At 37.2% G+C, this 27,192-nt stretch overlaps 4 protein-coding genes across 7 annotated transcripts; 2 read left to right on the forward strand and 2 right to left on the reverse strand.

The window, feature by feature from the left end:
• The first annotated feature begins 2,711 nt into the window (after window positions 1-2,711).
• LOC139808388 (cullin-3-like) lies at window positions 2,712-12,681 on the forward strand. Of its 3 annotated transcripts, none has more exons than XM_071770297.1 (14): window positions 2,713-4,062; window positions 6,922-7,305; window positions 7,471-7,674; window positions 7,746-7,925; window positions 8,204-8,578; window positions 8,651-8,821; window positions 8,910-9,017; window positions 9,314-9,491; window positions 9,581-9,813; window positions 9,923-10,092; window positions 10,504-10,642; window positions 10,812-10,939; window positions 11,012-11,068; window positions 11,361-12,288. In XM_071770297.1, the coding sequence occupies exons 1-13, from the start codon at window positions 4,003-4,005 to the stop codon at window positions 11,034-11,036; spliced, it is 2,355 nt and encodes a 784-aa protein (XP_071626398.1). In that variant the 5' UTR covers window positions 2,713-4,002; the 3' UTR covers window positions 11,037-11,068; window positions 11,361-12,288. The 3 variants fall into 3 exon arrangements, with proteins under 3 accessions (XP_071626399.1, XP_071626398.1, XP_071626397.1); XM_071770296.1 differs by lacking the exon at window positions 11,361-12,288 and adding an exon at window positions 12,393-12,681 and having other exon boundaries at window positions 2,724-4,062; XM_071770298.1 differs by having other exon boundaries at window positions 2,712-4,062; window positions 11,012-12,288.
• Window positions 12,682-12,971: 290 nt separating this feature from the next.
• Window positions 12,972-16,928, reverse strand: Ubc10 (ubiquitin conjugating enzyme 10). The gene is made up of 4 exons (XM_071770309.1): window positions 16,763-16,928; window positions 16,258-16,353; window positions 15,147-15,333; window positions 12,972-14,940 (listed from the first exon to the last, which is right to left on the reverse strand). Exons 1-4 carry the CDS (start codon window positions 16,787-16,789, stop codon window positions 14,771-14,773), a joined length of 480 nt encoding a protein of 159 aa, XP_071626410.1. The 5' UTR covers window positions 16,790-16,928; the 3' UTR covers window positions 12,972-14,770.
• Window positions 16,929-16,973: 45 nt separating this feature from the next.
• Pig-c (phosphatidylinositol glycan anchor biosynthesis class C) lies at window positions 16,974-18,989 on the forward strand. 2 transcript variants are annotated; one of them, XM_071770307.1, is made up of 3 exons: window positions 16,974-17,125; window positions 17,436-17,516; window positions 17,617-18,989. In XM_071770307.1, exon 3 carries the CDS (start codon window positions 17,667-17,669, stop codon window positions 18,483-18,485), a length of 819 nt encoding a protein of 272 aa, XP_071626408.1. In that variant the 5' UTR covers window positions 16,974-17,125; window positions 17,436-17,516; window positions 17,617-17,666; the 3' UTR covers window positions 18,486-18,989. The 2 variants fall into 2 exon arrangements, with proteins under 2 accessions (XP_071626408.1, XP_071626409.1); XM_071770308.1 differs by having other exon boundaries at window positions 16,995-17,183.
• On the reverse strand, window positions 18,984-26,309 carry Nup205 (nuclear pore complex protein Nup205). The gene is made up of 10 exons (XM_071770287.1): window positions 26,149-26,309; window positions 25,523-25,689; window positions 24,934-25,350; window positions 24,432-24,723; window positions 23,613-24,335; window positions 20,267-23,530; window positions 19,932-20,182; window positions 19,634-19,873; window positions 19,349-19,550; window positions 18,984-19,236 (listed from the first exon to the last, which is right to left on the reverse strand). The coding sequence occupies exons 1-10, from the start codon at window positions 26,156-26,158 to the stop codon at window positions 19,019-19,021; spliced, it is 5,784 nt and encodes a 1,927-aa protein (XP_071626388.1). The 5' UTR covers window positions 26,159-26,309; the 3' UTR covers window positions 18,984-19,018.
• Window positions 26,310-27,192: the final 883 nt, after the last annotated feature.

The following is a 27,192-nucleotide window of genomic DNA, read 5'->3' on the forward strand; positions in this document are numbered from 1 at the left end:
TTAAGATCTTTCAAACCAGAATACGCTCTTGTAATTTATTATTTGTCATTAACATATTTTATTATTAATCACATACATATAAGTGTGAGAAAGCATATGGTACAAAATAATTTCAATATTCAAATTATTGTAATAATAAAGAAATCAATTATTTACATTTTCTTCTGTGTGTGTATGTGTGATGTTATTGACAATAGTTTCTTTGCACGTTTACATTTCTTTTGCAGATTTTTTACACGCTTAATTTTCACAAGTGTGATGTCAAATACAGACAAGATTTTTGTTTATCTGCTATAAGCGTTATTTTGAATGTAAGATTTTAATAATCAAATGTTTTTAATAATCAAACATTTTCAAACTGCAAGCTAGGGACAAGCAATATCATCTAAATGCATGGGACAAGCTAGGGACAAGCAATATCATCTACAGCATGTATCCTTAAAATACTACGAGCTTTTCTAGCAGCACTAGCCACTAACGTATAATTTGTCCGCCCACATTACGAATTTCTTCTGCAGCAACACATAAAATGTTGAACAGTTTTCTCAAATGGTTGTAATAACGTCTGTATGTCCTTGCATTATTAATTCGTTAAGGACGTTCACTCGTCCTTATACTAGAGAAAACCGATTTTCTTAGGATTTTCTTGAAACTGTGAATATACGTTAATTTAGATGTGCTTTATACGTGGTATAAATTTCAGTACCTCTTCCGGTATAAAAAATAAAGATACTGAGCCTCAAAGTTTCAAAAAAAAATTTAAACTTTATTTTTTTTTAGTTTTGGCATTTTTTCCTTATAGAACTCGACGAGAGGAGCAACTTTGGTCCTCTTGGCCAACCTCGTATCTCTTACCGTTTGGCCTAGAAAACCTTTTCATTAGTAAAAGTTGAAACTTTGAGGCTCAGTATCTTGATTTTTTTTTTATGTTTTATATATATTTTTTTAATTAATTATAATTGCAATCTTTATATTTATAAATTTCAAATATATATATATATATATATATATATATATATTTATAAATATAAAAATTAAAATTTGTAAATATAAACGTAAATGTAACGTATAGCGCATCGTCGATTTGCCAACGCGAGACTCGGCATTCGGCGAGACGCGAGGAGCGATACCCGAAATGCATGGCATCGTGGCATAGCCGGCGCGTGCTAAGCAGCTACGTCACAGCTCAAGCGAGAAGGAGACAGCAGATCGTATGTCTGCCCTTCTCTCCCCGCTCGAAGCTTGCCGAGTGCCGAGTCAGCCGACTGACATATCCCCTCCATCTGAGTAGTTCGGACACGAACCATAGCACGGACACGAACCATGTGTGTACCGTTACCGAGCGTAACGACGTAGTTGACGTCCACTTTCTCAGGCGGCGCGTCAGTATACGTCCGCTGGAACGGAATGATCCCGGTGGCCGCTCTCAGGTTTCTCTCTGGTACGAACAGAGATTGAGGTACATTAAGAAAAATCTGAGCTCGAGGAATGTGCTAAAATAATTCTGGATAAATTGAAAGAAATCAACAAAGCGCTAGCAGAGCGGGACTCTTTAATTTAAGAGATGAACTGAACGAACTGCAGGCGAGCGAGGACAAGGTGAAAGCGGTGAAGATCAACCTGGGGGCCTATTACGTATCTTTTCACGAGGTAAAAATGCGAAAAGTGAACAGATTTACTAGATTTCGACCAATGAAATCGTAGATACTCTAGTGAATTCTCTCACTTTTCGCATTTTCACCTCGTGAAAAGATACGTAATAGGCCCCCTGGATCAGAAATTGCACGAAAGTAAAAAGCTGTTAAAGGAGCTCCAGCAAAAATAATTTCCGAACATAATAAAAGAAAATCCAACATTAAGCGACTCCAGAGCTTAGTGGGGAATCTCACGTAATTTAAAATTGGATTTTCTTTTATTATGTTGCTTTTATTATGTTAATTGTACGCTCGCGAGAAAGTATAGCGTTGCTGTCAAGAGTATCAAGGGTGATGTGACCGGGTTGTCATACGGAAGGCGGGACGCGGGACCGCCACAGCAGCGTTCTGCCAGGCCCTGCAGACCAGCTATAGTTGAATATATAACCCGAAGTTTCGATATTAAAAAAAAAAGCAGAAAGATGAATCTAAAATATATTTAAAAAACAGCATAAATATAGAAAAATAACGTATCTTTCACGAATTAAAATAGCTGAGTTTTTTTTGTGTTCGAAACAAGACATGCTATAATTTAGATTTTGGAACCTAGAAAGAGGGCTTTATTTTTTGTTTTAGACGAATTTTTTGTGCTTTCTTCGCCTTTTTTGTCTTAATTTTCTCCCATATTTTTCATCTTAATTTCAAAAAGTACAAACACGTAACGCGGCAACAAAAAAGCGAGGAAAGGAGAAAATGAAAGAAACGGAGTAGAAAGTGCAAACGAATGGAGTTCACCTCTGTTCTGTTCTTTTTAGCCGAACTTCTTGTACGGTTCATCTTTTCTCTTCTTCTTTCCATCGTGAAAAGAAAAAGAGGAGAAAGATGAACCGTGCAAAGAAGCAGTGTTTATTGTTCTACTGTGTTTAATTTGACAAATTTTGAACAGTAGAACGCTAAACACCGAAAACACGTGAACTAATTTTCAGATTTTCAAAATTTGGAACACAATAAAAAATTGCGCTCAGCGTGCAGGCAGCGCCGCACTGCTTTTTTCCAGTAGAAAACGCCGCTCTCCGTCATTATCGACCGACGGTCGAAGCGGAAGTAGCGGCGCGTGGTGCGCGGGCGCGCCGCTAGGGCGGCGGCACGGTCGCGCGAGGGGCCCAGTCGATGTCCGCCGGATGATTCGCGACTCGCGACGGCGATCCTAGCATTCCTAGCTAGATCCTACGAGAGACGGAGAGAACGCTACGCACGCAGTGCCCGTTGGTGGTCGTGATTCATGTGTCGCGGGCATCGTTCGTCGCTTGCGAATAGTGGCGGATACCCGGTGCTGCTGACTAGTGCTGACAGCGGGACGGTGTTGCAGGAGCGCAACGACGAAGAGGACCCGCTTCGCCGCGTCACGTCGTCGCCGCGGCTGCTCCGTTTCTGCCGTGCTGCTGCTGCTGCCGCTGCTCCACAATTATGTCACGAGGACGACCGCGCTCGCGCCCGCGGCCACCTCATTGAATTCGGTGCGCGATCCGTCCATCGTCGTCGGCAGCGGAACGGAGCACGATTCTCGTGTGGCGGAGCCGGAAAACGGGAAGGCGGAGCGCAGCGATCGGCCGCCAGGCGCCACGGCTCGTTGATATTTCCCTCACGACCGTGACTCGCTCGACTCCATCGCACGTCGTGTACTCGTGTCTGCCCGTCTCTCTCTCTCGCTCGTTTCTTCTCGTCTCCTTCCCCCTCTCTCATTATTCCTCTTGCTCCCTCTCCCGCTTGCGAGCCGCGCTCTCTCTTGCTCTCTCTCTCTTTCTCTCTCCTCGTCGCTCGCTCTTCCTAGTTCCCTTCATCGTCGAAAGCGCGCACCTTTATCCCTCACAGTCCCTCAGAGTTCAGAAGAGAGTTTCGTCCGCCGGGCTGGAAGGATAGCGCTCGCCTACGGGAGAGGCGTCGTTAAATGTGCTCGGGCGCGGGGCGCAGGAGGAAAAAGGGACTACCCGACAACCGTCTAAACGTCGGTCCTCACCACGTTGCCGTCCAGTGACTCGCCGCGCGTGTGCGTGCACCCGCCGCCACCGTCTCTCCGCGAGCGATCATCGGCTGTTCCCGATACGTAAATGGGTTTCGCCCGCCGCTTCGTTTAGAGAAAGAGAAAGAGAGAGAGAGAGTCTCGCAGCTTTGCAAGCCCGCGACAGCGTTTGTGTGCGTGCGTGCGTGCGGCAGTGGTGGTGTTGCGCGTCCGCGTTTGTGTGCCCCGCGCGTCGATGTGCACGCGGCGTCGCGCGCTCGCCGAGGCAGCCTTCACGTCGGAACGGCATTTCTGAGGTGGCGAGGTAACCCCCCTTCGACGCGAACCCCGAGACCCGACAAACCCGACATGATGAAGAGCAGTGCTCTGATGAAGAAGGAGAGCAAGATGCGCATACGTGCTTTCCCGGTGAGTAATTTCTTCGCGGCTCGCGACGCCTGGCAGAAGGGGTCGAAGGGGGGAGGGGAGGGAGGGAGCGAGTCGCTCTCGTCCTCTCCGCTCCCTCCCCCCTCCTCGCGTCCACCCTCCGCGCGCCGTGTTCTTTCGCGTTCACGCGCGCGCGCGCGCGCGACCAGGCTTATTTATTTACTTGTTATTTGTTTTCCTTTTGTCCGTCGCATCACGGTCAGGAGTGCACCCGACGCCTATAAACAGCATCCCATAACCTACCTCGACGCGACGCGACGCAACATGACACGACGCGGACATGGCACGGCGTGTTGTGTCGGTCGTAAACAATCCCGCACCTCCGGACTGCTCCGGACTCGCGCGCCAATTAGAGTCCGCCGAGTCCGAGGATCGAGCTCCGTTGGCGGCGTCGCAACGGGCTCGCTTGCGGAGGCACGCGTGTATCCGCGTGCATCCGCGTGGCGGATCGAGGAGGATTGTCGTACCGTCGAGAAATCGCCCGTTCTATTTAGCTGAACCTCTCGTACGTTCATATTTTTCTCGGTTTTTCTCGTCAACGTGAAAAGAAACCGAGGAAAGATGAACCGCGCGAGAAGCTCGGCTGAAAAGAAGTCCTTGTGACACGATACCAGCACGCGTCTGCCAAATCGCGCTTATCTGCGTAGTGCAATCTTGCGTTACACGCTGATCTCCGTACCCTTTTTGCACTCTTGCACTTGAACGTCTCGGTGACCTCTCTCTCTCTCTCTCTCTCTTTCTCTCTCTCTCTCTCTCTCTCTCTCTCTCTCTCCCCCCTTGATATACGCAAGAAAAAAATATGATTACAATGATGTATAATCGACCGGGAGACTGATGATGTTGGAATCTGTCATCTTTGTTTAACACTAGAACTATCAGAGATCAATCCGTATTTATTTCTACCAAAAACCAAAGAAATCTTAGAGAAGAAAAGAGAAAAATTAATGAAATCAATCATCTATGTAATTTCGATAAAAGTCTGGGAAAATTTCAGAAATTAAGATGTTTTAAAAATGAGTAATTAAGTTAAATATCAAAGGGTCATTTTGATCCCCTTGTTTTTTATTAAATGGAATCAATTGGTTAAAAATAATTAAAAATGTGTTAACACCTGAAATAAATAAATATTTATTTAATGCTATATAGATGTATAAATTGATATATGCGGCAGCATTTACTTTTTTATGAATCAACTAACCAGATAATGGCGATCAATGTCACGTATAAGTTTATAAAACTGACATCTTTGTGATTTATGTCTATTTCTGCCAACATAGATTAACTTGGATTTTGGTTTAACTTGCTATCCTTTTTCTAGTTCTACGAATTAAAAAAAAGATAAAAAGCAAGTTAAACTGAGATTAAAGTTAATCTGCATTGATAGAAATGGATGTCAAACCTTAGTGCAAAATAAAAAACTATATGCAATAATATATTTATTTTATAAATTAAATTTTACATATTAATCATATTTTTCTCACGCTTAATATTTTCGTTTAACTATTTTTCCAATTATGTATTGTGTATCTTTGTAGCCTAATGTATTACTTAGCAGCATTAATATTTGAATTGGATAAATATTATGTTGTGTTCACTAAAGGTACAGTTTTAAGCATTGTTCGTGCTTGAACTATGAGAAGAGGTCATCGACAATGGTTACCATAGTAGTAGTGTAAAAGACAGTTGTTAATAAAGTGCAGCTATATAACCATGCTAAATTTTTAATGTCATATTTTACTGTCTGTCAAATTTACAATGCTAGAAATACCTTGCTTTTTAGTACCGAATAACGTAATAAGGTAAAATGATGTTACCAGTAATTTATGAAAAGATTGGCACGCATGATTTTAATAAGAATCTGTACTTTGCACAAAAATTTTGCTTGTAAATTTCTATACATAATGTTATGTATAAAAAAATGTCATAGATCTATTTTTCAACTTGCTTTTTCTCATTTTTTGTAAATGTTCACACCTCAGAGTTGAATTTATTTCTAAAATATATTTAATTCTATTATGATGTATAATTAAAAAGCTGCTCTCAGTAAATGAGGTTCTTTCATAATGAGAATATGACAAATAAATATAATATTGATTTATAAATTAATATTGATAAATTTAATATTAATTTAATCTAAAAAATCTTATCTTGCTTCGAATTTAATAGCAAGTCTGTATATGTTATAATTTTATTAAATTTTATTTTATTAGTAGGTTAGACTTGTTTACATTGTTTAATAATGTCTATGTGACACAAACTATGTTCACATAATATACCATATAACATAAAAATATGTTTGATAAATGTCATATAAAATGTTAAATAAAGAAACGTATATAATTTTCTCTCTCTAATTCTAACAAAGACTTATTTGTGGATGTACATTTTCATAATCAAGGTTATGACAAAGCAAAACATACAAGCAATCTATACAAAACACATCTATACAGGAATAGAAAACAGAACCATAAAAGAGATAGAATCATGGATTATGAAAATGAAGACTATGATCTTCAGCAAGGCGGCAGAATGATTGACATAATTCCAACGTCAGGGTTAACACACAAAAACAATCCTCTCATAATTCGTAACACTCTTGTGAGAATTATTACCTGTAATATCTTTACTATGCTTATGCAGCAAGCATAAGTTAACATTTTTTATGAGCTTTTATGAATTGTATCTGCGTTATTTAATGTATTTTACATTTGCAATTGTATTATATTAATATTACAAATTATCGTAGACATTTATGATTTCTCTTAAATTAAGATGAATAGAAACATGAGTTTATATTTAGTCAATAGCCAATTAACTACCATAAACACTCTGTTTTCACAGACAACTATGGATGAGAAGTATGTAGAAAGCATCTGGACCTTATTGAAGAGTGCTATTCAAGAGATACAGAAGAAAAATAACTCTGGCCTCAGTTTCGAAGAACTTTATCGCAATGCTTACACGATGGTTCTTCACAAGTATGGCGAACGATTGTACACGGGACTGAAGGAAGTTGTAACGCAACACCTTGAAAACAAAGTGCGAGAGGATGTTCTTCGTTCCTTGCATAATAACTTCCTACAAACTTTAAATCTAGCATGGAACGATCATCAAACGTCAATGGTGATGATCAGGGATATCTTGATGTACATGGATAGAGTGTATGTTCAACAGAATGATGTAGACAATGTGTATAATCTTGGATTAATTATTTTTCGAGATCAGGTAATTTTCATTTTTAACTTGCATTGTCTTATAAAGAATTTAGAAGTCACAAAGTTCTATTGTAATAAAATAGTTGTTGATTTTGCAACGTTAAGTTGCTGTTGATTTATATAAAATGATTGTTAAGTATGTTTAATATTGACGAGTTTCTTATTAATTTTTTAGGTGGTCAGATATGGATGTGTTAGAGACCATTTACGGGAAACATTATTAGGTATGGTCGCGAGGGAAAGAAGAGGAGAAGTTGTAGATCGTAGCGCTATAAAAAATGCCTGCCAAATGTTAATGTTACTTGGAATTAACAATCGCCAAGTTTATGAGGAAGATTTTGAAAGGCCTTTTTTACAACAAAGTGCTGAGTTTTATAGAGTGAGTGTCCAATAATGAGATACGTACAATAGTCTTACATGCGCATATGTAACCTGCAAAATTTTCTTCAGATGGAATCTCAAAAATTTCTGGCAGAAAATAGTGCATCGGTATATATAAAAAAGGTTGAAGCTAGAATCTGCGAAGAATCTGAAAGGGCAAAACATTATTTAGATGAATCAACTGAATCACGGATAGTAGAAGTTGTAGAAGAAGAGTTAATCAAAATACACATGAAAACCATTGTTGAGGTGTGTTTATTTACGATCTGGCTAGCGATCATGTAACTTTTTCCTTAGAGCGGAAACGTGAAAAGTGAAAAGTTTCATGTAACTATCTTTTTCTATTAGTGTTGAATAGAAAGAGATAAACTTTTCACTTTTCACGTCCTAGGGGAAAAGATACATGATCGATCCCCTGTATTAATGGACGATTAAACTTAAATATATGTCATGTGTTATATAATCACATGTTTAGCACATAATATATATTATGTGTTATATATCTTAACATCTCTTGTGTTTGACAGATGGAAAACAGTGGTGTAGTACACATGCTCAAAAATCAGAAAACGGAAGATCTTGGTTGTATGTATAAACTATTTTCGAGAGTATCAGACGGATTGCGTACTGTGTGCGACTGTGTATCTCAGTTCCTCAGAGAGCAGGGCCGCGCATTAGTGCAAGAAGAGCATGAATCAACCACAAATGCCGTTCTTTACGTCCAAAACTTGTTAGATCTAAAAGATCGCTTTGATCATTTTCTACATTATTCTTTCAATAATGACAAGAATTATAAACAGATGATAGCATCGGATTTTGAATACTTCCTTAACTTGAATCCTAAAAGCCCGGAATATCTGTCGCTATTTATCGACGACAAATTGAAGAAAGGCGTTAAAGGAGTTAGTATTATGTGTATAATTGCATTGTTACATATCGTATGACTTTCGATACATGAATATATTTGGTTTTAGATGACAGAGCAGGAGATTGAAGGGATTCTAGATAAAACTATGGTTTTATTCCGTTTCTTACAAGAAAAGGATGTATTTGAACGGTACTATAAACAACACTTAGCCAAACGATTATTGTTGAATAAGTCTGTTTCAGATGATAGTGAAAAGAATATGATATCCAAACTTAAGGTGAGAACTTGTTCATATCTGAAACGGGTATTGCTCACATTTTTATATTAAAAGAAATTAAAAACATATTTCTTGATTATTTTTTTAGACTGAATGTGGATGTCAGTTCACATCAAAGTTAGAAGGCATGTTTAAGGATATAACAGTCAGCAACACTATTATGGATGAATTTAAGGACCATGTTCTTACGTCTGGCGTAAGTATCAAAATAATATAATAAAGCATAGACCAGCTAATAAAGAAAATATAATAAAAGGTTTTATTACCTTAAATGCTTCTATAATTTTTATATTAAGATTTTATATAAATATTAATTTGAATATTTCCACATGTATAAATAAAATATAAATTAGTGTATAAGTTACAGAAAAGATTGTTAACGCGTAATATTGTGGTTATGTTTAACTAAAACATTTTATAAAATTTGTATTTATACGTATACCATAGATATAGATTATTATTTTATGTCTTATCTGTGTATGTTTCATAAAGACAAATCTACATGGTGTGGATATAAGTGTCCGGGTGCTTACAACTGGTTTCTGGCCAACGCAATCAGCCACTCCAAAATGCAGTATGCCCACTGCTCCGCGTGATGCCTTTGATGCCTTCCGGCGCTTCTACCTAGCTAAACATAGCGGTCGACAATTAACGTTACAGCCACAATTAGGTGAGTTATTATTTTTATGTCTTTATCAATATCTGTTTTTACTTAAACATTTAGTAATATAATGAGTGCAATGATAAAAATTTGTACAGGTTCTGCTGATCTAAACGCTGTATTCTATGGACCACGAAGAGAAGAGAGTAATTGCGGAGGCTTGGATACTCCATCATCTTCGAGTTCTATTGGGAATGGTAGCGCAAGTAGCAGCTTAGTGAGCCAGCGAAGCAGCATGTGTAGTACACCGCGAAAGCACATAATACAAGTTTCCACTTACCAAATGTGTGTGTTAATGCTGTTCAATAAAAGAGAAAGGTTAACATATGAGGTGAGTTGTGATATGAGTTTAAGCAGCTAATTAATTACATCTACATGTTACATGAAGAATAAAAAGTGTTTATAATTTCTATATGTACATATGTATGAATATTGTGTAGGAAATTCAAGGTGAAACCGATATTCCAGAGAGGGACTTGGTCAGAGCATTGCAATCTCTTGCCATGGGTAAAGCTACACAAAGAATTTTACTTAAACACCCTCGTACCAAGGAAATTGAATCTACGAATTGTTTCTGTGTGAACGACAGTTTTACCAGTAAATTACATAGGTATTATATTTTTATGCAATAAATGATACATATATTAACACTTTCGCAGCTGGCGATTCGAGCGCGTGGCTGTACTGAGAGTTACGTGTAAATTTGTTTCATTTTCGGATCCAAACTACTTTTTAATTCCGTTTAAATGCTTATTTTGAAATCAATTTATTGTTAGATAGCTGCAGTAATCATAAATACAAATCATAAAATTATGTGCTTTTCTAAAAATATAAAATAACGTTAAATTATACCAGCGGCAACAAACTACTACATTTTAAAATGACGTAAAATTACATCAAGGACAATTGGCTACAAATCTTAAAAGTGACATAAAATTACGTTAGTGGCTGCAAATGTGTTAATAATATATGTGATGTAAATAACCATCTTTTATTGAATATTTGTATCGCTTTTGTTAAGAGTAAAGATCCAGACCGTAGCAGCAAAGGGAGAATCAGAACCTGAGAGAAGAGAGACGCGCAATAAAGTCGATGAAGACCGGAAACACGAGATCGAAGCAGCCATCGTACGAATTATGAAAGCCCGAAAGCGTATGCCTGTATGTAACTTGAAATTTCTTATAAATATAAATTCACTGTACACGGTTAATTCATTGATACATATTTTTCGAACGTAAAAAAAATATTTTTTTTATTCGAGATAAGCTATAATATGTGTAGAATATATAAAGCATAATCAATATATCAATTTATTTTCTCTTTTATTAGCATAATATACTGGTAACAGAAGTAACAGAACAGTTAAGAGGTCGATTTTTGCCTTCACCTGTAATAATTAAGAAACGTATCGAAGGCTTAATCGAACGAGAGTACTTGGCTCGTACACCGGAAGATCGGTATGTAATGCATGTTATACATTGACCCTAATATTTACAGAAATACAAACTAATACATTCTACGATTTACAGGAAGGTGTATACATATGTTGCTTAATGCTGAATTCAATATTGGATGTGTACAAACATGTAAGTAATTTGTAATAATATATATCCTCTTACTATACACATTAATGATTCTTCATATTTTATTCACCGAATCATTATTACATCACCATTATTTGGCATCATTATCGTTATCTTCTTGTTATTCTCATTTCTCGGTTGTGAATTATTATTGTCCAGGGGATATTCCATGTCAACAAGAAAATTATATTTCCATAGAGTTTGGATATTCTGTATATGTATACAGTTAATATATTGACTACATATATTGACACTTATTTAGCTTTAAATTTACAGCGTATAATGTTCTTTACAGGAATATATGATTGGGAAGTTTATCGAAAATGGTAAAATATTGAGTACGGCCGATATTGCAAATACAAAGACAAAAAAATTAGAGAATGGGTCATTATTGAGTGCTGAAAACTGTAAGATGATGTGTTTATATCCATTAAAAAATGTTTGAATTAGACAACTTATATACTTGTTATCATGGAACATCTCTGTAATTGAAATGAATGGCAAGATATTCTTTTGATAATTGACTAGTTTGGTGGAAAAGGTTGATGTGTCAAAGGAATGATGCACTTAGATCTAAATCAGGGAGGCATTGATTTCTTGTAATAATGGAGATTGTACCTGCTCTCCAACTCTTTACATTTCAATTACATGTGCATTTGTTTGACTTACACTTGTATTACAATACGCATGTAATACATGTGAGTACTCATTATAATGAATATGTATTCTAAATTAGATAGATTTTAGTTAACGCGCGTTTCTAATGATGCGAAATACAATTAAGTTACTGAAGATGATTCGCATTGATAATATCGCAATTAGAAACTTTTCTACACTTGTAAGACTGTGATTGTCTATGATAACAAATACTATCTGAATATATCGTGAATTTAGGAAGAAAAATGGTACATTTACATATAGTTTTATTTACGTTGATGTCTATCAATTATATATGTAAATAAGTGATGTGAATGTATTATTAAGAATATACTTGTCTCATTTCCAACAACTCAATATTATTTTTCAAGTTTGCACTCCACACCCCTAAATATAAATCATGTTTATCTTCTTATATAAAAAACACATGAATACACAAGTGTTGATTTTCATCTAAGTCCATTTTTGGATATATATTAGTTAAGATATGCTTTCACGCTATATTTTGTATTTATATAAATATATAATTTGAATTTATATAGTAATAAACATTATACACTCTCCAATGTTGACGCTTAACAGCTTCCGCCTCTTCCACCTAGCTTTTCAATTATTTCATTGCAATTTAATCCACTGACCGTTTTAGTACAACACAGAATATTTATTATAGTATGCCAAAAGTGGGATCTACGAATCTGTAAGAGATGCAGAATTTGTTAGCGGGATGATATGTGCGCATGAGATTAAATAAAGACGAAGATCTTAATAAAATGCAGTTCAATTCAAACATGTATTGCACACTTTCACGTTGTAGTGAAGAAAGGCGAATGATTGGTGTCATGTTTTTATTTTTATTTGTATTCTCTCTTTATTTATTAAGATAAAGTTTTAAGATTTAAATGAAGATTTTACCCTTTTTCGTACACAAAACTGAATAAAATTAAAATGCTACAACAGCACTTATTATTCCTGAAATATTCACCCAATACATTTATTTTCTATACAAAGTTTAACATGCTAAACAAACACAAAATATCCAGTTTACCCTAACTAAAAAATTACCCTTGTAAAGTTTTACATATATACATGTAATGTATAATATATGTAATACTAAAAATAAATGCTGAAGTAATTCGTACGGTTTAACAATGGAACTGTAAGTTTATCAGTTGAGAATATAATCCATAACAATAGCTGTATAAAGTTTTTACATACGTAATAATATCCAGTATAATGAATAGCATCCAAATAATGTTTCTTACAGTGTGAGATACATTAGTCATCGTAACGATTAATGTTATCTCGGTATGTTTTATTGTCTGAAGAAATTTTAATACAATACAGGGCAAAAGTTATAAACACAATTAAAATACGATTGTTATTTTCATAATTGCGATAACATAAAAACAAATTATGTTATTAAACATGTATGTATCTTCACAATGTTTAATATTTTTAACAAGAAATTTTCTTGTATAGCGATTTCAATCTTCATAACATTTTATAAACAATTATTTATCTATATGTGCTGTTAAAAGATAAATATAAAAATTTTATTAGCATTTTATATACTTTTCAAAATATTGCTGTAAATTATTGCATAAATGTGAATTACAGATTGAAATATAAATATTATTTCGCATAATCATAAAAATTTTAGAAATTCTTATAGAAGTACATAGGAGAAATAATTCACATCACGTTTATATCAAAAAATATAACTTACTACTCTTGAAATATTGTATTTCTTAATCCTATACAATTCGATAAACACAGCACACATAGTACAAAGAAGACATTTCATATTCCAGCAACTGGAGCTTTTGTCAATTTTTCATATATTATGTTTTATATATATATATATATTATATTACATACGCTTAAATAGAAGTTGTAATAACTTCTTTGCCCATTTAAATATATTACGAGGTTATATAAAAAGAATATTCACACAATTTTCACATAACATTAGCCTTTTAAGCTATTGTAGAAATCGGAAGTTGTAGTAATCAAATGGAAAGAAAAATGACTAGACTTCTTTCCAATGATTTCGACTATGTTTGTTGTAATCTTGTTCATTATTCTTTTTATAATTTGAATAACGACATAAAAAAATGTTTTTAAACGTTTTAGTTCTTGATTTTTATATTTTTCGATAATCACAAATGTGCCAGCAAAAACTGTAAACAAATTTAACATATCAGGTTTCATATTACAGCAATTTAAGACAGTTCTGTACAGGATATAAAATAAAATCTGCAGACATCCATCCCCCTGTGAAGAAAATTTACATTGCATTCAGATATTGAAAAGTACTTGGAGTCGAAAATAAAAACAAAAAAGTTTACATTTTTTTTAATTAATCAATGAAAAACATTAAATTATATATTCGCTACATTATAAAAAATTCAATATTATATCGCGAAAAGATTGACAAAAATTTCAATTTTATATTACAATTAAAATTGTAATTACAATTACACTCTTTTGTTTTCGTTAAAGAAATTTGAGAGCAAACGTTCCTCTTTTATTACTTGCGATCTTAATATTAGTAACAGTTATAAAGCAGTAGCTATAAATTCGAAATGCAATTATAAATTAACATCTTAAACAACATTGGAAATTATGTGTACTTTAATACATACTGCATTACATACGCTGCTACATCTGATAAACATGATGTCTCTATGCTGAATCATTTTTCATCATCGTATACATTCCTACAGGATCAAGCTGGAATGTAACGACCTTTCGATGATAAATCAAAGTATAATTGCATATGACTTCAAGTATAAATTGTATACAATATGATACAGTTATTCATCATAATTTACTGTACTCTGAAAAGTTCATCCCACTTCTTATAAACATTATGCAACATTATGCAATTTGCGTCGGTGTTAACCAATACTGTACAGAGTCATCTCAACTCGAATCTGTGAGATTCCACGGGGATTAACAGACAGGTATACATTGGCTTGAGTTTAAATCAGCTGACGGGCGGCAGGCATCGTGGTGGTGATGGTAAGTAAAGCTAATCATTCGGGGTTATTCGTTAGAAGATGATGATTCCCGCCTCTTCTCGGCATGCTTTTTTGTAAACTCTTCCGCATTTTTTAAAAACTTTTTTCTATCCTTCAGAAATTCCTCAGCTAGATCCGCTCTCAAGGGATGCTCGGGCTCAGGATCATTCACTAATGCTATCAAAGCTTGGATCACTGCAAGTGTAAAATGGCATATGTCAAATTAAGAATATTCTCTTTTTCTCTTGAAAAAGAAACATATTAGTTTTATGTTTACGCTGCTTTAGAAATATGAATTTTACAAATTGCAACTAGTAGCAATTATACTCAAGTCTTAGAAGCATTTTTATAAATCACTATTAAAATACAAAATAGCTGTAAGTTGAAATGTAGAGACTGACCTTGGTCCGTTTTTGTAGCAGGTTTCCAATTTTCCGCGCTTATAATTGGCAAACATATCTGTCCCTTTTCGTCTACGTTTGGATGATATATCTTCGTTTTGAAATTTATTCTTGGTGGTTTAAAGGGGTATTCTGCGGGAAAATTAATTTCGATGCGAAACGCGCCTTTGTTGTATGGTGGGTTGTCCTGTGGAAGAAAACATCTCATGTCTTTACTAATGTCTATAGATTACTAGTAAAATATAACACATACATTACATATCATAGAAGCAACATAAGACTCTGTGTTACACTTGAAGGAAATCATAGCAATATTCACGTACTTAAAATAATATGTTAAAATAAGAATATCTTATATATTTTTTCCTAAATAAGAAATAATGTTTCTAAACAATATTCTACTAAGATTATATAACAGTTACAATCAATTTTGTGCACAGAGATTGTAGAGTCTAAAAATTATATATGTATAATTGCAATATATAATTCACACATTATATACTATATTCTTACAATATATGCAGCAAAACTCACTGCACATTCAATACTTACAATCACTAATCAAGTGTAGTGTATAAATTTTCATACATTTATTTAAATGAGTTCTTCTAGCGTACCGTAAAATATTGCAGAAATTTGTATTGAAAAATGACTTTCCATACGAAGGATAAAATACACACAGATCGGACTGGTTTTATCGGAATGTTTGAATCAAGCGATTATAGGCAACACAAATATAATGTATATAAATTCATGTAATCCAAATTAATCCTATATTCAAGCACGCACCGTTGAGTTAATTACATTTTCATTTACTTTTCTTCCTCTCTCAAGAACATAAGCTACATTTGTCTCACCTTAAATGTGAAAGAAATGTAAAGAAGTACACTCGAGAGAGAAACGGGATCTTCCTCTCTCAAGAACACAAGCTACATTTGTCTCACCTTGAATGCGAAAGAAATGTAAGGAAGTACATACATTCTTGAGAGAGAAACGGGATGAGTCACGACTCACGGGACGTGCACTTTGCACCCGTGCGCGCGCGTATTTTAGGTTACGTGCCCCCCTCGAATCCCCAAGAGGGGTACGACGACGACGACGAACAACGTACCGGCAATATCAGGCCCTGCCAGGTGAGGATATTGGACTCGTCTACTTGGATATTTGTGAAGTTCTTCATCGCCGACGCCCTGAGGTCGCCGAGTTCCTGGAAAAAGTCACACAGGCTGAGTGGAGTCCGTGAAGCCGCGCGGAGGCACGGTCACGTCGCCGCCGGGTTTCGAGGTCGCCCCCGGAGCGGCGGTCGGACGGGGCCCTTCTGTGGGGAACGCGACGCGACGGGGGCACGGGTCCCGGGCCCCCGGGTAACGACCCCCGCGGTTGCCGGCGACATTGGCGCGCGCGCGCGCGAGAGAGACAGGAGTAACCGACGGGGTGCCCCTCGATGTCAGCGACGAGGCGAGGACGGGCCACTGACGCGCGAGAGCCCGTTCCCGCCGAGCGACACGCAGGTGAAGGCGCGTCCGCGCGCGGGTTGATCCCGCGCGACGACCCCGACATCGTCACGGGCCCCGTCGACGTCGCACGACCGACCACGACGACTACCTCGAATTTACCTTTTGCAACCTCCTCGTAGCAGCCATTTTGAAAATAAATTCCACTAAAAGCAGCAAAACTTGCCGAGCCCGCCGCCAGTGCGCGTCTCCCGCGGACGACAGTTCCCCGACAAATTTCCCAGGGCGCCCCGTTCCCTCGGAGGATGATAATTCCCCGGCGGCCGGGTTTCCCGGGTGAGGGAAAAGATGGCGACGCGCGCGCGCGGCGACAGGTCCGACACGACTCCGACGATCGGTCATGGCGACGCGTGCCGCGCGAAGATTTTACCCACGGTTGCTCAAAATGTCCAGAATATATGTATATGCTGCGAGATCGAGGCAATAACGTGTCTCGGAATATAAATGATTGTTGAAAAGTTTTCGGTAAATGTTCACTTAAATTCTCTCGCCTTAAATTTTGACAGAAATATGATTCCATTTCGTAAGTCAAAACTGTCATTTTTGACATGATGTAACATGTATTTCATATATTAATCATGATTTTTGAGTTCTTTGCGAAAGAATGATAAGAGTTCAACACAGTGAATAAAGTTTATAGTTAAACATTTGTATTCTTCCATAATTAGTTATTACACCAAAATCGCAATTCAAAATAATGTTACAAAATTGTAATGATTCGGTATTTAAATTTATTTTCTGGAAAACTTTGGTTTTTGAGTTGTCATTGTTGCAGCAAATGAGCGATGACCTATGTAAGAGACACATTAGTTAACTATACGTTAACAATGTATTCCACACACCCAAATTAGTGGTGGTAAGCATAGTTATTATTATTGTTAAAACTAATAAGTAATTTTACTATCAAGTGCTTTGGCCAATGTAGTTAATTCATAAACTTATTTAAAACTTTGTAGGAACGGGAAGAACTTTGAGAACTGTCCTGAAAGTGTGTACTTAATGCAAGATGAGAGAAGTACAATGGCAGAAAAATTTGTATGAAAATTACGGATTGCCTGACAATTATACGGACAGTTCCTTCTTGAAGCAACTGCGTAAAAATATAAAACCGAATAACGTGACGTTAATAGAAGCGATAAGCTTAGGCGCCAGTATATCCACGAGATTGAGCGTTGTTGTACTCTTCGTCAACATATTTATCTGGCTGAACAATGAATGGACTACGCCAAACGTTGTCGTGATATCAGGAAGCGTGCTGACGATCCTTGGGTATTTTATATACAATATGAAAATACCTGATCGGCCTGTAAAATTAACTAAGGATTTGTGGACAGTATTAATATTTCTAACATTTGGTTACATATTATCGCCCATTTTGAAAACCTTAACGGAAACGATTAGTACTGATACAATTTACGCTATGACGATATTGATGTTTCTCACCCATTTAGTATTTAGCAAATATGGATCGTCACAGATCTTTCTCTCGGACTCTTTATCCATAACTTCCTCAACCTTTGGCTCATTAATGTTGGCCTCCAGATTAGCGTCTCCGTTACATGCCTTTTCGCTTTTAACCGTTTCAGTTCAGTGTTTCGTACTGTTACCTTATTTGCTGTCGCAAATAAATAATAAAATTGTCGTATCAGTCGTTCTGACAATCGGCACTATATATTTGCTCCTATTTGTCTCACAAAGGTTCTCCTACGTTTTTATTATCGCTGTAATATTCATTCATTTTGTTTGTCCACTTTTGTATATCAGATGCCAGAAATATAAAGATAACATTTATGGTCCTTGGGATGAGGCAGTAATCGCTTCTTAAAAAGAAATAGAATTGGATTTCTTTACGAGAATCTATCGTAGTTAGAAACTTGTATATATGTACATTTATAACAAATATGTAATCCAGAATCGTATACTTGTACTTTTTGAAATCCAATATTCTATATTTATCACACATCTTTATATAGTATTATTTATATTATTCATGTAATAAATAATAATTTTACAAGAATACATTTTATTGCATGATACACACGTTAGATAGAAAAGGAGAACATGGAAGAAGTATGTTAATATAAATTTATTACATTTTGCAAAAAATGCAAAGGAAAATGACTTAAAGTACGTAATTTTCACCTGATTCATTTTCACAAATAGATCAAAAAATCGATTCTACATATGGATTCTAAATAAAATTTAATCGATCTCGCTATTTTTCATTTCTAGTAAACACTGTTCATACCTATTCCGTGTAACAAAATGGCGATTAACGATAAGTGGAGTATACAAAGTGGAATAAAAAAATATGTAATTAAAATTGAAACTATGTACGTAGCAAACGTTAATCCTTCATTATTTTATAATTATAAATTGTAACAATCTTTTAATTCGTCTTATAAGAGCTTCGATAAAGCTACGGTCCACTGTCGCGTATTCGCTGTGTGTTGTATCCAACAACTGCGTGATAAAAGTATCGGTAAAAGTAGAAACGAGTCCTTGCTTCAGCTCCATTAGCGTTTCTGACGAAACCTTCCATTCTATCATGCTTTCGTCGACGCCACCTGAAGTTACTGTACGAACGAATATATTACAATATTAAATGTTTGATGACTCATAAAGTACGCGCTATAAACGCATAAATACAATTATTTCTAATAAGAAACTAAATTAGATTTCACTAACCGTGCACCCTTTGAGTTTGCCGTGATATGACTTGCATGGTATAAAAGTCCAAGTGACTCCAAAGAATGTATAAAGCGTGCTCTATTATAAGAGAGCAGTATTTTATGCTTTGTCGCTTATCCTTTATCCAATGATTTAGTTTCTGTTCGACGAGTATTCGTTGTTTCCCTATATCTAGTTCCACCTCGTTTTCGGACATGTACTGCGAATAAAGACAAACGTGTTAAACTTTTAATACGCGTACACGAGTAATAAATTCAATTGAAAGATTTAGATAGCACTTACCTTCTTTAATTCCGCTGTACTCATGTCGGTTACCACTTGCGCTTTCTTTATCAGGGAATCGATATGCGGTAACTCGGTGTGCAGCAAATTTGTCACGGAAACCAATTGTTCGACAATTGTGCCCAAACACACTCCACCAGAGGTATCCTTCATTTTGTCTTGTCTTCTTCCAGGCTTCGGTGTTAAATGAGGATCGAACAATACATTTCGTATTTTCTGATCCATACGACTGTGTTGCATCTGAAATTATTCATTTACAACATAACACGTATACAGGCACTAGAAATTTAAGACTTACTTGATTGCGTGCATACAGCATGATGTTGGCGATTATCTGTATGCAAGAGATATATTGCTCGTTTGCGTCAACCTGCTGGTAATTATGATTTATCGGGATCGTCTGCAGCTGAAATTTGTGCAACAACGACAGCATCAACTTCTGCAACCGGTACAGATGCGCTCTCAATTCTCTCATCCCAGTACTGCTCTCTAATTTGTAATCGTCTATATCTATTCTCGCCAATTCCTCGTCCACGAGTTTGTACATGTCTGAAAAGCGATTATATTTACAGAAACATAATTATAATTATATAAGAGCAGTTCGCAATCACAGTTATCTCATAGCATACAAACCTATGTTAGCAGATCTAGATATCACCCCGGTGAGACATGCGATCTCCTTCAGGAAAAGCACATTGGCCTGCGAGAACGCATTTCTCAGGACCATTTCCACGGTGTCCCTGTGACTCTGTAGAAATCCGCAGACTTGCACGGCGCACGATTGATTCTCCGTTCCCAACGTGGTGAACAGGGCGTCGCAGAGATACAAGGCCGGTAAGAAAATTTGCTGATAGCGTTGCCCGACCGAAGGTATGAAGGAATAATCGCCGCCCTCGAAGCCTACGTGCACGTCAGGATGCTGATCGAACGCGCACATACTGGACATACAGGACAAGATCTTGTTCTCCAACAAACTCTCCGCGCCTAGTCTTGTTGACGCCATCCTGCAGAAGATCGCCATCTTTGCCTCGTACAAGTACAAAGGCCGCATCGTCTGTGGCTCCGGTTGCAGCATGCACCGCAACAGACCGTCCGATTCCAATAGACTGTCTATCATGTGCTTCAAATAGCCTCTGCTCGTTAGATAGATCATCCACGCGTTATCATAATCCAATTCCAAGATCTTGTCCAGGCAGGACAGGGCGAGCATCTTACACACGTCGTGTCCGCCCGAGCAATTGTGGCACAGGATATCCATCAACTGATTTCCGAAACTGTTGATGACCTGAATCGTCGCGTAACGTTGCGAGCGTTCCTGCACGGGCATAAGCTTGTTCATTGAATTGTCCAATTGGCTGATATACACAGAGTCCATCGCGCTCACGTGCTCGGACTTTTCCAAACCGACGATACTCAAGAAGTTCAATAAGGCCGCGTAAAGATGCGTGACGACTTTCTGCGAGGACGCACCGGCATTTATGATCCACTGTAAGATGTGACTTAGAATGATTTTCATCATCGTCGTGTTCGACGGCGATGACGGCAGTAACTCGTTGTCCGACTGAATCACGAAGCTGTTTCGTAAGTTTACCAGCAACATTAGAACCGTGCCGGATACCAGAGTTTTAATCTCACTCAAAGCTTCGCAGGACGTCATCTTTTGCAGCAGGTCGTGCGACAAATTCAGCAGAAGATTTTGCCGTTGAGCCACCGGCAATTGTTGATTCGTCGCGACGGAGAAAAGTATTTCCGTAGTTTGGCACCAGCCTTCTACGAACTTGACAGTAGCATAGGAGAGGACCTTGGTTTGATTCTTCTTCAATGCGTGCGCAAGTATGGACTTGACTTCTTGCTGCATGAGCTTGCGTTGGGTAGCGGTCGCGCTGCTCTGCGTAACCGTTAATTCCTCGGTGATGAGAGAATGCAGTTTTCTGATGTCGATGAGCCACGGACCGCCCATTAACGCAACGGGAATGCTGCATTTACCCAGGACCATTTCAATCTGCGACGGATCGAAGAACTCCCACGATTTCGCGGGTTCCAGATACAATTGGAAATCGATGTAATGCAAGAGATCCATCAGAAGCTTCTGAGAGGGTACAATCTGGTCCCTGTCCTGATTGAAACTTCCCACCAATCGCTGAATTAGAGAAGTCTGCAAACTTCCACCAGCGACTCGTAACTCGATAGCCGCTATTTTCAATAGCCAGGACATGCAGCCGAGCTCGGTTGATCTATTTGGCCCCTGAAACGGCAATTTCGAGAGATGTCTCTGCACGAAGTCTTGATTACTCGTAGTACGTAGAAATCTGAGAACAGGCGTCGATGTTTTGCTGTTAGCCGTTAACGTATGGAGATAACAGTAACAGGCTTCTGTTATTTTGTCGCGACCGCGCTCAAGAGATTGCTCCAGAATACCTAGGATGGAATGCAGACAGGTACGCGGAAATCCGAGGATTCCCGGTTGCTGGATAATGGTCTTCCTGATGTCTTTGTTTATTTCAAAGCCGAGCAAGTAATGGGCGAGATTTGGCGCAGGTCGTGTAATACTGTGCATCATTAAGAGCAGAATTCTTTCTTTGCAATTTCCAATTGACTGCCTACTCTGCTCGTCCGTTCTAACTATCTCGTCATCCTCCTCCGAGATATTGTCCGCGTCTAGACACTCGACAAAACCGTGTCTGATATTGGTCGCTAAAGTAGAAGTTGCCGTGAACGTCGATAGCAATTCCGAGTCTGCTCCGGGCTCGTTGGTCACGCCGTGAATAACGCCGACCGCCACGAAGGCCTGCTTCGGTAACCATGAATTGTAAGAAACGTACTTGACGATATTAATCATGTGATCCGGCTTGCCAGTGCGAGGATTCACTCCGAGCAGCAAACGTGACAGTCCGGTCATAATTTTGTTCACAGACGGTATGGCGGTTAATTGTGCCATATAATTGTTTTGCATCTTTAATCCACGCTCCAATATTTCCAAGCAATAAAGACTGCAACTCTCGAGATACGTCTTGCCCGGAAAACTGTCGTAGGTGTCGAAATGATGGCAACCTTCGTCCATGATGTATAATATCACGTGTAACAGTTCAGAAGTGGTGTGCAAATGTGTCATTAAGTGATATCCCGGAGCCGAGTTGACCAAGGTGGACTCCCCACCTTGCAACTCAACTTTGCAGCCCACGAAATCCTCAACGGTTGGTTCGTACTGCTTTATCAACTTCGAGAATATCTTCAAGCAGGCTTCCGCCACCTCCCACTTCTCGGCGGGATTTTTGTACGAACGAGTATGGAACCTCAGGAAGACGGTATTGATAATGAAATGTAAATACGGATCGAATCCTGGATTTCGTTGACCTACACCCAACAGACGTGGTATTGGGAAATCAGTGAGCACATCTAATAGCTGTAACATGGCGCGCGTTAACGGGTATTCCTCGTTTCTAGATTCGATCTCTTCCAATTCCGTTTGCACACCTCTCGGCTGATAACTGCTCGTTGTTGGTATAGTGGACAGAAACTGAGCGGCCTCCAAGCTCTGCCAAACAGTGGAAGAGCTCTCTGGAGATCTGGCCAGTGCCGCGAGAGTTCTTACTAGTACACCCTTCAAAGGTATCGGCATCGCGCAGCTCACCAAGCCGATCAAAGACTGCAAGACTTTCCAACTCGGATGGTCGCATATCGCAACTCTCGACATTTCATCGTTCTTGGCTATCACTTGGACAACCAATAGCACTGCCTCGAGACCTTTAACTTCCTGAGGCATAATTCCTTTCGGATGACACCTTTGCCTGTACACTGTATCCTGACTGGGAGGTAATTCCTGTCTCAAATTGTAGTAGTATCGGTTTAAGGAATTGAAGAAATGATCCCATGAAATAGTTGCTGAACCGGATGATCCTGTAACAGATGCATTTACGTAACTTTATTATAAAAATAATAACACAAATACCTACATTTTGCTTATAATAATCATACTTACCGTTTGGTTTAAAAAAATTAAATGCGTATCTAGCCGCTTGTGGCGATGAGGCGAGAGACGCTATCATCTTCATATACGAAACAAATAAACCTGCCGGTAATATCTCTCCGGCAAGCCGTATAAATTTAAATAAGGCAACTTGTCTAGACGGCAGGCGGCTAATGTATGCAGGAGCCGACACGTGAGTCGTATCAGTGTGATGACACCAATAATCCATGGCTAAATTTAGTTTCAATGGATCTTCCTTGTACAGCTCTGCTATCATCAACATTAAATATTCAAAATGATTATCCAGGTTCATCGGAGGTTCAATGCCTTCCTGTTGGAATGCTTGGATCAAGCGCATGGATTCATCGGCGCGACTGCGTAATTCTTTGACTTTAACGGGCATCAACAATATGAAGTCGGAAATTAACGTGTGAAAATAGCGAACGTAAAATTCCTCTTGATGTATGCAACTACTCTTGAGCAAAACCTCGGCCATAAAATGAAAAGCTTTGTTAGCCAGAGCCGCTTCTACTAGGATTTCATCTTCCGCGGTAATGTTCTGAGACTGGAATTGAGTGGTGGTTGTTTTGATGGTAGTCATAGCTATCGCTAAAGCAAACTGTATCACTCCTCGCAATCCAGCACTTTCCCAATTTATGTTGGTAGATATTAACTTTTGATTCAGTTCCTCCAGTGCTTCCCTTTCCACTATTAGTGGCATTGAATTAATTAATTCTGAAATAATAAATCACAATATTATTATGAGTTTTACAAAAGTTATTTTGCAAGTTATTATAAATGTTGACAGATTGGTAATAAAATATATTGTACCTTCGCCGTTTTCGCGACTATGTAAGAAACTAAAATTAAAGGCATTCAAAACAGCCATAATAAGTGCAAGTGTAACTTTGTCAGGCCCTCCTTCACCCGCCTCGGATTCTACTTGACGTGTTTGCAGTATAGATAATAAACGAAACAGAATTATATTCGGAAGAGACGACTGAGCGGACCACAAGTATAAAATATCAGCCAGATCTTGTCGTGTGTCATTGTAAAGTTTCATAACCATCTGATGATGCTTTGCTCCGCCTAATGCTCTATTTTGTTGCAGCAAATCTTGTTCCTGTTTAAAATTATTTTTAGAGGGATTAATACATTTTGATAGTCCAAATATCTAACAAATTATTGATAGATATTTGGAAATTGTTAAATGTTATTATCAATTAATTTTTTAAGTCAATACAATTATTTTATAGCTCTTCACAAAAAATAATCTATTTTGTACAATATAAGATTTCTTTCTATTCTTATCTTTCCTTTCTTGATAGAATACCTTAGTAGGATCCATTTCCTCTAACAGGGATAAAATCCTATTTAATAGACCATCTTCTTGCAACTTATTGGTATAGTCCGTAATGTGTCTTGTAAGAGCAACCGGTGCATCCACCGCCCAACTGTGACCAATTCGAGTGTGCACTAAGGTTCTTAATACTGATGTCAGCGCTTTTCTTCCGTCGTAATACAGAAGAACAGCTGTTAAGCCGCGTGTTAAACCAGGATGATGCGGCATTTGAAGTTGAGCCGTACAGAGAAGATCCAATGCCATGAACTCATTCAAATCATACATATCTGATATAATGAGAGTCTCATCCACTAACTCCTTTGATAATATTTGATGACCCAAACCAGGTAGCGTAATACCATCCGTGACTCCTTTCTTAATTTCCTCGCGACTTTTTGCATTTTTTGGCTAATAAATAGAAAATATAACATTACTATCTACACATAACTAGCATTATAATATATTTAATACTATTATATCAATTGTACCACATTTTTAGTAAGATTTATGAATATACATTACAGTATTAATTTTGATATCTTATTATAATCATTGAATAACAAGAATAAAAGACACTTACTGGATTATTTAATATAGTAAGAAAATTCTGTCTGTGATTTCGTAAAGCTTCCGTCAATTCATGATACTGAGGATCTTGAATATCAGGAACTGATATTACATTCTTCTCAATAAGGCTTTGCAGCTCTTTGTACGGCGTCCACATATCTTCTGTCGTTGTTGTTCTATCTATATGGAAAAAATACACTTTTTTTAAACTCTTTGAAATTATTATTCACAACTGCAAATATTAAAATAAATATAGATAAATACATAAATATAAATACTAAATAAAATCTTATTGATAAAGAGTGTATAAAATAAGTCTCATTACATGTATATAATTATTACATTAGTACTTGTAAAATATTGGATTTTGACTACATGTTTAGAAAAAAAGCATATTATCTAGGGATAAGGCAGCCCAAAACAAAACATGTAATATGTCTCAGCTAAAAAGACACGGATTCCTTAACTTCCAATTATAATATATCGTTACATGATGCGATTTCGCGAGATTTTTCCTCGATTTAAAGATTTATTTTAAGGTTTGAGAGGTTAAGGTTTATCGCGTGATACATTTATCTTAGGGATTGAGGTTAAATTTGCCGCATTGTACAAGATGCGTGTACATTCGGATGCTGTTACCTTCGGACATTTTTATCACGTTAAGGACGACGTTACGAAAAACAAGTCAGAATTAACGAGACACCGTAATTAAGCGTAATGTAGACATATAAATCCCATAAAACATAAATACCGGGTCGGTACCGGTTTGTCTGGCGGGAACGAGTCATGAGGGATTTGGAGCATCGAGCACCGATTACGAAGATAGAACAGCATGTTTGATAAATATATGATAAATTTTTTAAAAGGTATTGATTGGCTACAAGATAGAGGATTTCTAGAAACTCGAGAACTTTTCTATTTTGTAGCCAATTACATGCTTAACAAATTTGTCGTACGACATGAAATATACGTTTCGGCCATATATGTTTTTATTACCTCCACAATTTTAGAAAATATATAACGAGAAAGATGAATTAATATTTTTAAGAACAGATTAATGTTATATTCACAGACATTTTAATTATTGAAGTTAGAATCGAAGATATACTCGAGAAGTGCGCATTGTATTTAAATATTTATGCATTACGTCTGCATTTGCCTTTTATATCGCATATATATTATAATGTTGCTTTATTTTAATGTAGATAAAAAAAGACATTACAATATAAATGAAGCTTTCTAAAATTGCAGTTTTTGGAATTTTTATTTATGCCCATTTCTCACTCGATTATATTCTCCTAATATTTCGCCAATTTTTCAGAATTAAAATTTTCGCCGTTCGAAACTTTACAATCATAAACTTAAAATTTAGGAATTTTAGAAACCACATATGTACTACGTTTACGCGAGCGTTACTTCTGTAGTAAACTTACGATATATTACTCGTTTACGCGAAATAAATTATCGTAAGTTACTACAAAATCCCGTTTACGCGAAGGAATTATCGTAAGTTACTACAAAAGTAACGCTCGCGTAAACGTAGTAGTAGTAACAGCTCCTCTGCTTGATTATATATTCTTCTAATGCTTTAATTGCTAATTTTTATGAATTCATATATTTTTACACTCATACTACACGTTTACGCGAGCGTTACTTCTGTAGTAACTTAAATAATTCCTTCGA

Source organism: Temnothorax longispinosus, chromosome 2, assembly GCF_030848805.1.
Source record: "Temnothorax longispinosus isolate EJ_2023e chromosome 2, Tlon_JGU_v1, whole genome shotgun sequence".
Classification (NCBI taxonomy): Eukaryota; Metazoa; Arthropoda; class Insecta; order Hymenoptera; family Formicidae; genus Temnothorax; species Temnothorax longispinosus.

Bases quoted from the DNA above. Each gene is read 5' to 3' on its own strand.
- Nup205 (XM_071770287.1), bottom strand. The intron at 19,874-19,931 runs GTAAGTCTTAAA...GAATAATTTCAG, and splicing joins TGCTGTATGCACGCAATCAA to ATGCAACACAGTCGTATGGA. The intron at 19,237-19,348 runs GTTAGTGAAATC...TCGTTCGTACAG, and splicing joins GCAAACTCAAAGGGTGCACG to TAACTTCAGGTGGCGTCGAC.
- LOC139808388 (XM_071770298.1), top strand. From the start codon at position 4,003: ATGATGAAGAGCAGTGCTCTGATGAAGAAGGAGAGCAAGATGCGCATA. The intron at 4,063-6,921 runs GTGAGTAATTTC...CTGTTTTCACAG, and splicing joins TGCGCATACGTGCTTTCCCG to ACAACTATGGATGAGAAGTA. The intron at 7,926-8,203 runs GTGTGTTTATTT...TGTGTTTGACAG, and splicing joins ACATGAAAACCATTGTTGAG to ATGGAAAACAGTGGTGTAGT.
- Ubc10 (XM_071770309.1), bottom strand. From the start codon at position 16,789: ATGGCTGCTACGAGGAGGTTGCAAAAG. The intron at 16,354-16,762 runs GTAAATTCGAGG...GACTTTTTCCAG, and splicing joins CTACGAGGAGGTTGCAAAAG to GAACTCGGCGACCTCAGGGC. The intron at 14,941-15,146 runs GTCAGTCTCTAC...TTACACTTGCAG, and splicing joins TGCTACAAAAACGGACCAAG to TGATCCAAGCTTTGATAGCA.
- Pig-c (XM_071770307.1), top strand. From the start codon at position 17,667: ATGAGAGAAGTACAATGGCAGAAAAATTTGTATGAAAATTACGGATTG.